Source organism: Mytilus edulis, chromosome 6 (assembly GCF_963676685.1).
Source record: "Mytilus edulis chromosome 6, xbMytEdul2.2, whole genome shotgun sequence".
NCBI classification, from domain to species: Eukaryota; Metazoa; Mollusca; class Bivalvia; order Mytilida; family Mytilidae; genus Mytilus; species Mytilus edulis.
The window spans coordinates 70,445,251-70,457,488 of NC_092349.1; the positions used below are offsets into that span (position 1 = coordinate 70,445,251).

At 31.0% G+C, this 12,238-nt stretch overlaps 1 protein-coding gene across 4 annotated transcripts in view; it reads left to right on the forward strand.

Moving 5' to 3' along the window:
• The window catches only part of LOC139528280 (phosphorylase b kinase gamma catalytic chain, skeletal muscle/heart isoform-like), a 66,871-nt gene that overhangs the window by 44,029 nt on the left and 10,604 nt on the right, over positions 1–12,238 (forward strand). For all 4 annotated transcript variants that reach the window (XM_071324187.1, XM_071324189.1, XM_071324190.1 and 1 more), the window contains 3 exons: positions 2,975–3,150; positions 4,360–4,414; positions 9,153–9,218. In XM_071324187.1, the coding sequence (XP_071180288.1) occupies positions 2,975–3,150; positions 4,360–4,414; positions 9,153–9,218 (297 nt within the window). The remainder of the gene's footprint in view (positions 1–2,974; positions 3,151–4,359; positions 4,415–9,152; positions 9,219–12,238) is intronic.

Here is a 12,238-nt window from a genome sequence, read left to right on the forward strand (position 1 = left end):
ATGAAGACAGGTAGATTTATAGTTTTTATTGCGAATTTTTTTTTACACTTTCAAAATTAAAGTGACGAAATTGATTTGAAATACTTTCGTCAATGAGAAAACCCTTTCGTAAAATACGAAAGTGACGAGCGCTAGCAAAATCACTGGTGTTACTCCAGTCATAACAAACAGTCTATATTGTTGTTCAATTAGATAATTGATGAAGAAGAAAAACAAAATAGGGGGCATAGAATAAATAACATAACAAGTTATATGTTTAGTACACAAGGGTTACCAGTAGTTTATGGGTCAATCAAGTCCTTCATGTTTACATACCAACATGTGGAATTTTCCTTCATTCTGATTGGTCAATTTCACCACACCTCCACAGATTCTGTAGGATTAGTTGCCACTGTTGTTGTTATTATTTACACTGTTGAGGCTTAATTGATATGAATGGAATAATTCTTTGTATGATATTTTACATTAAATAAATAATTTTAAAACCATTACACCTTTACATCATGTAACATGTAAACATTCATCTGTGTTGTAAATAAACAAACAAATTCAAAGGTAAAAATATATGTAGTATAGATGATCACATAACCGTAGCCAGGGGGAATTGTGACTGTTAAAGACGAGTTTTTGAGGCCGAATAACCCCCCTTTCGAAATTCCTGGCTACAGGCCTGGATCATGATGATGACTCCTAACAATTAAGTAATATTGCCTTATAGTAGTGATAACAGAATAAACTCTAAACTCAATTAATAATTAATGATCACGGAATGAGAGAAAAGTTTGTTAAAAAAAAAAGAAAAAAATATATTAACCCAATTTTGATTATCAGTTTCCTGCTAAAAAAAACCAAAAAAACTGAATGAAGGTTATTCACCACTTTATTATGGTTGTGATAAATTAAGATTGCTGTAGGAAAACTTTTTATTGCAATGGTATTTTAAGAGCTGTACATGTATATACATGTGACCTTACATATAACATGATGTATTGCTACATTTATGTCATATATATGGTGTTCAGTAGAGAAAATATAGAGACACTTTTATATTACTTGCTTAAAACCATGCTAAATATACATGGAACCCTTCTAGAAATCAGACTGGGCTATTTTAAGCAAGAAATTCAGTAAATTTCCATTGATAAATGTAAATATGATTCATCTGTATAAATATATTACAAGATCTTGAACAGAATGTTATCAAATTGTTAATATGTATCCTACAATAAGATTTTTGTGTATCTGAATTCATCTATTGAAAATTTAGAGTTCATGTAGTTGTTATTATCGTTGGAATTTATTCACAAATACCCTAGATCAGACTCTTGGAGCTTAGTGCAAGATTTGAGATTGCAATACCTTTAAATTAAGGAACTGGTGAAGGTGATGGTGGTTGACTTATTGACATGATGCCCTCTCATCTCCTTTCATTAAGGAAAATTTACTATATATACCAGTACAACATGATGTTCTTTATTGTCACAATACACCTTATCACTATTTGGTAATCTGTGCCGCGTCACAAAATGAACTAACTCATTGAGGTCATACATTACAATCACTTTTCCATTGATGTGTCAGATATTTTGTATTATGACGTCAACATTTTACATAAACCTTTGTGATATCCTGAGTAAAGGGCGGACAAATAGCAATCATTTTAAAAGGTGTATGTGTCTTTTGTATCATTGTGAATATATAATTGATAACACTGCAGATTTGAGTGAATTTCTTGACAATTAAATAAAATTGTACAGGATATGTAAATCTATATCTTATTTCCATGTAAACATCCTAGGATTGTACTTTTATACAGGTCTCACTCCTCAAATTGTTGCTTTCTACAGGAAAGTACTGAATAGATTTAAAAAATGACAATTTTGATATAAATATTTTTCAAGGTTATATATATGACCTTTTCAATACATTACAATACTTTTTACTTACTCCTCAAATTGTCACTTTCTACAGGAAAGTATTGAATAGATTGAAAAACTGTGTTATATATATAGATATTTTTCAAAGTTATGTGACCTTTTCAAAAAATTACAATACCTTAAGCATTTGAAAATAAATACAAAGATAAAATCTTTATTGACAATTTTTACTTATAATAACTTTGATGTCAGCTCCATCAAACCTGAGGGAGGTACATTTGTCACTTTTGTGATCTCATACCTATATATATATAATTCATAATACAAGCAAGACATTCCAAACATAAGCCCACTCACATGGGTTGTTATATATGCAGTATTTGCATATCCTTAATTTATCTGCAATTTGTTTGCCCAGGCTTTCGAGAAGTTATGTAAATTACGTTTTAAAGATAAATTAATCTTAAATTTAAATGCTTTACTGTCATCTCGATATGCAATCTATAATGCTATCTATACATATTTAGTATGGTGTGACTGAAAATTATGTATATTTATTTCTTCCTTTACCGAACATGCATGCTTTATCTAAATTTTCATTTAAGACATTTATTCTAATATTATTTATTTTAATTATTATGGGTATCCTGAATTTTGGATGTCAGCCTTAAAGATGATAAATAATGTATAAAAGATATGGTTTCCAAATTTTGTCAAATTAAGGTTAAGTTTGCTAATTTATAATGGGGCTTTTTGTACATGAATCTTAGTTGTTTTAGCTCACAAATGGTTGTCTGGTGTGGATGCCCAAATGGGCATATCTTATAAGAACAACTGGTCATACAGTCAGGATATTTTTTAGGCCATGCATACAATATTCTAGCAACTGCCAAGAGAGAGATTTCTTTTCCTTATAATCCTTGTAAAATGTTTTGGTATGATTTTCACAAAAATGTATATGCCATTCATTTATTCAGTTACATAAAACTGAAACAGTTAATTATTTTACAATAACACGAGACAAAAACAATATTCTTAGACAACTTCTGCATGTTATATAAACAGACAATTTAATTCCAGACTAATTTATTTTACAGAGGTATCAGTAGTATTGTTAGACGATGTGTTAGTAAAGATACAGGGCAGGAATATGCTGTCAAAATCATCGACATCAGCGGAGAAAAGGCAGAAGACTTCCATGCCGATCAGACCAAACGAGAAACCATCAGGGAAATTAATATCCTCAAGATGTGTGATGGCCATACTAATATCAGTAAATATCATTTATTTGTTACACATTTTTATAAAAGAGGAAGAGATGTATAAAAAAGTAAGGAAAAAAAATGTTTTTAAGGGGAGGTTTGTGGCATGGGTACTAATAAGATGTTTATCGTAAATACCGCACACTTGACGTTTCCTATGTACCGCGCTTTATGTAATGTCACGTCACCTTGACGTGTTACTATGCTTTTCTAATATAGTCAAGATGTCTTTTATTTCTATCATCCACTTTATGATATTATGATGCCGTGACCAGGATGGAAAATGGATATGAAGATGAAAGCCGTCAGAGCGGGCCACAAGGGTGCAGTAACGAAACTCCTGAAGAAATTTGAAGAAATTCAACAAAGTTTTGAAATGGATTACGAGGAAATTTCAACATTATTAGAAGTAGTCACTCAGAAGTTTGCCAGCCAAGCAGCCAAAACCACTCTTAAAAGTGAATTTCTCTCTTCTTAAAAGTCAATTTTCCTCAATGAAATTCACTTTCCGTTTAGTTAATGAACATGATGAAGAGCTGATTTAACCGGAATGGTTAACTTCAGTTCAGATCTCACTAAATTAATATCTGGTGGTCTGACTGGCCACTGGAAGACCACTAATTTCTTCTATGAAGAGAATTTTTACAACACCATAAAAAATGTCTTATAGGAAATTTATTTCTCATTGATTTCCTCAATTGTAGACATGTCTGGCATATGTGTATTCTTTATTTGGAAACCTGTCCATGTAAATTATGTAATGTGGACTATATTTATAAAGTGAAGATGATATATTCTAGGTATCTAGTAGCCATCAGCTTAGATTGTCTACAGGACATAAACTTTATTGACCTGTTCTTGAACTTTTGTGATCAGGAAGTATTAAACATTGTTAAATTATGCATACAATAATACTTCTAAATTAGAATCAGATTGACCAATATCATAAGATAATTTGCCATTTTCATATCTATATGATTATGAATAATTTCAGTATTTGTACACAAACATGAAATATATTTTACGCCATTGGCAAAAGTCCTGTTTGTATTATTTTTGAATTGTGTGAAATATTACCCATAATACAGCCTAATTACATAAAATTTCGCAAAGGTAATTTACAAGTTAGTTAATCCTTTAAGTTGGAATATATTTTATCAGGTTCTAGCATTTATCAAGGGTGATTCCAGATTTTCACATTGTATAATTTCTATTTTCAGTCAATCTCCATGACTCATTCCAGACTCCTACATTCATTTTCCTAGTATTTGAATTGTAAGTATTTAATATTGAAATTTTTTCAACATATCACCAGTGCTAGATTGTCCTAAATAAGAATTCTGTCGAAATATGAATTCAAGATTAAACATTTTTCTTTTTGGCTTTTTATAGAAGTCTTCTAACTATGTATCTATGTACATGTATTAGATACACCAGAATATTATGGTAAACGCCAAAGGATAAATTTAAAGACTTTGGGGGGGGGGGGGTCTTTTAACAATATATATGCAACAATATGATTTTATTTAATTGTAAAGCATGATAAATAAACTCATCAAAGATACCAGGACTAAATTTTGTATATACGACAGACGCATGTTTCTTGTACAAAAGACTCATCAGTGACGCATGATATCTAATTCCTGTGGTATACATTGGTAAATGTTATGACTTGTATGATTTAAAGTGGATGTTGAATACATGTCAATGAGACAGCAACCATACAACACAAATAACTAAAAGACTTATTTATGTACAGTATGTAAACCTATAAATTAAACTATTTTCAAAAAGTGAACAAACTAGACAGATATATAATCATGATCTACCATCAATCCAAATTCTTCAAAAAAAAAAAAAAAACTCAGATCAATTACAACTTGTTTTGAAATGACAATATTAGAGATTTTTCCAAACATGAGAAAGTACATAGTTTAGTGCAATTAGTTCAACGACCTGATCTTGTATCTCATGCCATATTATTAACAAAGATTACATCACGTTACACCTTAGCTCTGATTGGTTAAGAAGTAAATCAGGTCACCCAGTTTTCCTTATTAGTAAAATCCATTGTAGAATTCATAACCAACTTACAGTTTGGAATAGTCCCGAGTAGGTCAAGTGAACTGGTTTATGGACAGGGTTCAATCATTGTTTTGATTGTTTTTTTTTCACTTTATGATGAAATTTCCTTCATCAATCCTCTTGGAAAGGAAACATTTATCTCCTGTTTGATTAAAGTAGCTTGAAAATCATCCAGTTTAGTTTACTTCACAAGCTAATAGAATTTTGATAGTACAAACAATAATTTACAGATTTGACATTTCATTATTGTTCTGCTTCTCAGAAAAGTTTCTCTTTGTGTATTAAATAGATGAGGTTAATACTTTTCTATTGCTATTTGAATTACTTAAATTTTCTTCCAAAGTGTTTAATTGAAGTGGAGGGGGAATACATATAGGTATCAATTAACTCTATACATTTTGGTTTAGCCTCTCTGTAAATGGTGATAGACCTGTCCTTAAGGGGGTTCGCGGGTCTAAATCATTTATATAGGATTTCTCTATATTTTTCTATAAATGAACTTTATCTTATAGTTGATTGAAAAATAAAATAAAAAAGTGGGGTCACCGTTCATTTGCGCTCACAATCTGCCTTCGAAAGAAGCATACATTTTTGTAAAGGAGGTTTTTTTCTGTTGAAGTAATAGGAGAAATAAAGGTAATATCGAAAAAAAAAGAAAGAAATTTATTACAGAAATCGCTCAAATTTTACAATAATTTAGTTTAAGTACAGCTTATATGGAAATTATATTAAAAAATATAGGTCACCGATGAGTTGAAAAAGATATTTCAATTTTAAAGCCAAAAAATGGCATTTTCCACCAAAGGGAGATAATTTGGAACTTTTTCAATGATGTATACATTTTAAAAGTCATCTGGGGCCAACACGAATTGTTTGTTTTGAATGATTTTTGTACCATATGATAAGTAACAACTACAAAAGGTAACAAATAAAATTTGAAATGAAAAACAAATGTTTATTTTTTTTCTGATATTTTTATACCCTCGAGCCTCATTAAATCTCCCTATAAATATATATTCCAGTTTCGCTCCTTTTGGAGTTCAATAAGAAAACATGTACAAAATTAGTTGTACGAAAGATTTCTTCAAGTTCCTTTAGGTTTCTGAAAATAAGTGACAACTCTTAAGCCATGCATAGGTGTCAAAATGATTTAGTTTTTTTTTCATCCTGAAAATACATGAAATATTCGCCACTGGATGTTCAGCTCAATTATTCAATGAACCACAGTTTAAACTGCTTAAAACGTTAGTGCCTGTCTTCTTTTACTTTAGGGGTCCCAACCCATATAGAGCTATACTTAACTATCCCCAACCACAAACCTAACCCTAACCAATACCTAGACCTAACACTAGCTCTAACCCTAAAACCAAACCCTAACCTAAAACATCTCTTAACCTTACCATAACCATGAATGAACTCTTACTCTTTTTGTAGACGAAACACATGTCTTGCATACTAAAGTATAATCCTGGTACCTTTGATAATTATTAACACCACTGGGTCGATGCCACTGCTGATGGACGTTTCATCCACGAGGGTATCACCAGCCCAGTAGTCAACACTTCGGTGTTGACACGAATATCAATAATGTGGTCATTTTTTATAAATTTCCTGTTTACAAAACATAAAATTTTTCAAAAAAATAAGAATTTCTTATACCAGGCATAGATTACCTTAGTCGTATTTGGCACAACTTTTTGGAATTTGGATCCTCAATGCTCTTCAACTTTGAACTTGTTTGGCTTTAGAAATATTTTGATATGAGCCTCACTGATGAGTCTTTTGTAGACGAAATGTGTGTCTGGCGTACTAAAGTATAATCCTGGTACCTTTGATAATTATAACTCTTAAGTATGGGGACTCTTAAACTTAAAGACTTTTCAATTTTATTTCGAAGAGCATCTTTAATGTTATGGATGGGGTCTACTCATTAATACTTTTTACATGTGACAAACATTTACCTTTGAATCGGCAGTATAGCAGAAGTTCCACTTATCAGTTAGTCATTTGGAAGTAAAAACAGTTTTGGCAATGAACTTGCTTGTATATATAAGAGTTTGGCCATGAACCAAAGGCATCAGAAGATCTCTTGGTAATAACTTTTGTAACATAGTCATATGAATCAGTACAGACACGTGAATAAGTAAACACGTTTTTTGCAAGTAGGCATGTGAATTGGGTAACATGTCAAATCACCTTTGTTTTAATTTCTGGTCACATGGTTTTCCAATAGGTTTTTTTTCTGAGTTAATAGTTAAAAAAAGGTAACAGGATTATAATTTAATACGCCAGATGAGCGTTTTGTCTACAAAAGACTCATCAGTGACGCTCGTATCAAAATATTTATAAAGCCAAATAAGTACTAAGTTGAGCATTGAGGGTCCAAAATTCCAAAAAGTTGTGCCAAATACGGCTAAGGTAATCTATGCCTGGGATAAGAAAATCCTTTGTTAATTTTGTTATCTCTTATTAGACAAATGATTAGAGTCGGAAGATATTTTTGTGATATAATCTTTTACACCAAGATGTCAGTAAATGTTATTGCATATCCTGCTTAAACATGTATCATACTTTACCAAGGTCACATTGCTAAATTGCTGAAAACCCTTTCCTACATATTGAAACTATCGATTCGCATTAACCATAAATAAAACTTTACATTAAAAATTTAGATCATGTACTGTGGGTTAACCCCTTACCGACATATCTATAAATATATACTGATGATATTCTACATTCTAAAATTATTGTCATCATATTTTAGTAGAATGATAAAGGAACTTATATTGATGTGAAATCAGTTATTTTCATTGAAATTATTTAATTATCTTTCAGTAAAAAATTAAAATAACTCTGTATTTAGTTAACAAATTGTCGATAAACACTTATTTAGTTAATTTGTATAACAGATTTAATGACATTAAACCCAAAAATATAGATTTCTTGATTTCTTTAATTAAATAACTGTCTATATAACAGGTGTTGACCTCTGGTCAGAGGAAAGGTGTAAACATGTTGTTGCTTTGTAAATGTAAACAAACAGTATCACATGATAATGATTATAATTTTACTGACCAGATGACTGTGGTCAGTTAAGTGTAAACAATGTAAGTCAGTCAAGGTTATATGGTCATATCTGTCACAGAACCCTTATTAGACTTACAATATTTTCTTAAAAAGAAGAAGATGTGGTATGATTTCCAATTAGACAACTTGCCACAGGAGACCAAATGGCACATAAATTAACAGCTATAGGTCACCACATGACCTTCAACAATGAGAAATACCCATACTCTTGTCTTTTTATGATAAAGTCTACATGTTTTACTTAATTAAGCTAAAACATTGAAATGGTAACTGTTTCAGTGGTGGCAGCTATGTTACACATGAATTATTTCGATTCTAATAGGACAAATACAGCAATTCTTTTGGATCGAAGCGCTCTAGGTGGAGGCAAATATTTGCTGTTCCCATAAATATTCGCACTATTAAATTGGCGTAAAAGAACGGAGCAAACTGAATTATTGACATGCTTAAACTATTTACAATAACATTTTTAGATACTTTTGGATCAGTTTAATTGAGAATTTACTGATATGTTTTATATGAATTAAAAAAAATGGCTTATTTCTCATTTTAGCATCGTTGTTTACGTTTCCTTGTGATGATTTTCGGTTTCACAAGTGTGCATTTTCCTGTAAAATGCTTATATTCTTACTCATTGTTCTATTAAGCGGTAAGCTTATTCATAAAAAAAGCATATGACGTGGGAGTAAGATCAGAACAACCCAGGCAAGATATTCATATTTTACCACGGGTGTGTACTCAAAGCGTTTGAAGGACGTCATGTTAGAATTATGAATTACTTTAAATTTTTCAACTTGTGAGCAAGCATGTTATGTATGAAAATGTTTGTTTTTCTTTCTAGATGTAAACAGGGTGAATTATTTGACTATCTGACTCAGGTTGTAACATTGTCAGAGAAAAGAACTAGGTATGTTTACAATTTAGAGAGGAAAAGATTTTTCACTACCCCATTGCACAATACTGTGGATTCATATTCATGGCATACCAATTATCGTGGATGACATGGTTATAGGGATCACAAATTTTAATGTTAAACGAAGTACAAATTTTCTATTTGCTTGTTTACAGATTATGTTAACACCACAAAATTAAATATCCACATAAATACTATTTTTCTTCAAACCACGAAAATTGGTACCCATGAAAAATAAATGAATCCACAGAGTATCTACTCTCATTTATATCACACCTGTCTGATTTCTAGCCTTGACTTCTGCTGCCATGCAACATCTTGGTAGAATGTTTTCATTTACTATAAATACTGCTCAACAACTTTTCATTTTTATACGACCGCAAATTTTGAAAAAATTTTCGTCGTATATTGCTATCACGTTTGCGTCGGCGTCGTCGTCGTCGTCGTCGGCGTCGTCGTCGTCGTCGTCCGGCGTCCGAATACTTTTAGTTTTCGCACTCTAACTTTAGTAAAAGTAAATAGAAATCTATGAAATTTTAACACAAGGTTTATGACCATAAAAGGAAGGTTGGTATTGATTTTGGGAGTTTTGGTCCCAACATTTTAGGAATAAGGGGCCAAAAAGGGCCCAAATAAGCATTTTCTTGGTTTTCGCACCATAACTTTAGTTTAAGTTAATAGAAATCTATGAAATTTTGACACAAGGTTTATGACCACAAAAGAAAGATTGGGATTGATTTTGGGAGTTTTGGTTTCAATAGTTTAGGAATAAGGGGCCAATAAAGGGCCCAAATAAGCATTTTTCTTGGTTTTTGCACAATAACCTTAGGTTGAGTAAATAGAAATCTATGAAATTTAAACACAATGTTTATGACCACAAAAGGAAGGTTGGTATTGATTTTGGGAGTTTAGGACCCAACAGTTTAGGAATTAGGGGCCAAAAAGGGACCCAAATAAGCATTTTTCTTGGTTTTCGCACTATAATGTTAGTATAAGTAAATACAAATCTATGAAATTTAAACACAAGGCTTATGACCATAAAAGGAAGGTTGGTATTGATTTTGGGAGTTTTGGTCCCAACAGTTTAGGAAAAAGGGGCCCAAAGGGTCCAAAATTAAACTTTGTTTGATTTCATCAAAATTGAATAATTGGGGTTCTTTGATATGCCGAATCTAACTGTATATGTAGATTCTCAACTTTTGGTCCCGTTTTCAAATTGGTCTACATTAAGGTCCAAAGGGTCCAAAATTAAACTTAGTTTGATTTTGACAAAAAATGAATCGGTTGGGTTCTTTGATATGTTGAATCTAAAAATGTACTTAGATTCTTGATTATTGAAGTTTTTTGGTCCAGTTTTCAAATTGGTCTACATTAAGGTCCAAAGGGTCCAAAATTAAACTTTGTTTGATTTCATCAAAAATTGAATCCTTGGGGTTCTTTGATATGCCAAATCTAACTGTGTATGTAGATTCTTCATTTTTGGTCCTGTTTTCAAATTTCAAATTCTACATTAAAGTCCAAAGGGTCCAATTAAACTAAGTTTGATTTTAACAAAAATTGAATTCTTGGGCCTCTTTCATATGCTGAATCTAAACATGTACTTAGATTTTTGATTATGGGCCCAGTTTTCAAGTTGGTCCAAATCAGGATCTAAAATTATTATATTAAGTATTGTGCAATAGCAAGTCTTTTCAATTGCACAGTATTGTGCAATGGCAAGAAGTATCTAATTGCACAATATTGTGAAATAGCAAATTTTTTTTTAATTAGAGTTATCTTTCTTTGTCCAGAATAGTAAGCAAGAAATATCCTATTGCACAATATTGTGCAATAGCAAGAATTTTTTTTAATTGGAGTTATCTTTCTTTGTCCAGAATCAACTTAAATCTTTGTTATATACAATATACAATGTATATACACTTTTTACTACCAACTGATAAATTTAAATAATCTTTACCATTCAGTGATAACAAGCAGTTTTTTTACATCTTAATATTTTATGATGTATTTAAATGAGTAGTTATTGTTGCAAACTCCATTAGAAATTTGAATTGATATCAGTTTTGAAAAAGGGAAACGGGGATGTGAAAAAAAAGGGGGAGGGGGGTTAAATTTTTCTCATTTCAGATTTCATAAATAAAAAGAAAATTTCTTCAAACATTTTTTTGAGAGGATTAATATTCAACAGCATAGTGATTTGCTCAAAGGCAAAAAAAACCTTTTAAGTTCATTAGACCACATTCATTCTGTGTCAGAAACCTATGCTGTGTCAACTATTTAATTTTAGATTTAAAAAGTTTGAAGAAGAAATCTTTAATTGATTTGTAAAATCTTGGCATTTGTTTTGTGTAAAAAAAAACCATGTAATGTCAAAAAATTGATCACAATCCAAATTCAGAGCTGTATCATGCTTGAATGTTTTGTCCATACTTGCCCCAACTGTTCAGGGTTCGACCTCTGCGGTCGTATAAAGCTGCGCCCTGCGGAGCACCTGGTTGATTCATGGTCTTTTATATTTGAACAGATGAAAATCTTTCATTTTCTAAAATTTCATACAATTATTCATTGATAAGAATTTTAAAAGCTTCATTCCTTTTTAAATTTGATTTTTGTGCCACAAGTTACTTTTAGATGATAAATATCAAATAGAAGTAAAAGAAAACAATTATTCTCTTGCCAAAGCCAAGCAGGGTAATGAAAAAAGGATATCTAATTTGCAAAGATTTATTTCAAAAATTGTAACTTCAAATGATCTATTAACTTTTCTTTGACATAAAGTTCAACGCCTGCAAAATTACATCAATTCTTTTTTATTACTACCTATTTCAACAAATTAAATTCATTGTTTTTTTCTTCTCTAATTGATGACATCTGATATGATGTAAAGGTAACCACATAAAATCACATTACGCCCTTCAGGAAATCCTTCAAAGGTCATTATACATTTCTTATATGTTTCTATTTGTGGTTAGAATTATAAATGTGCAATTTTACAATTACATTATAAGTAGTGT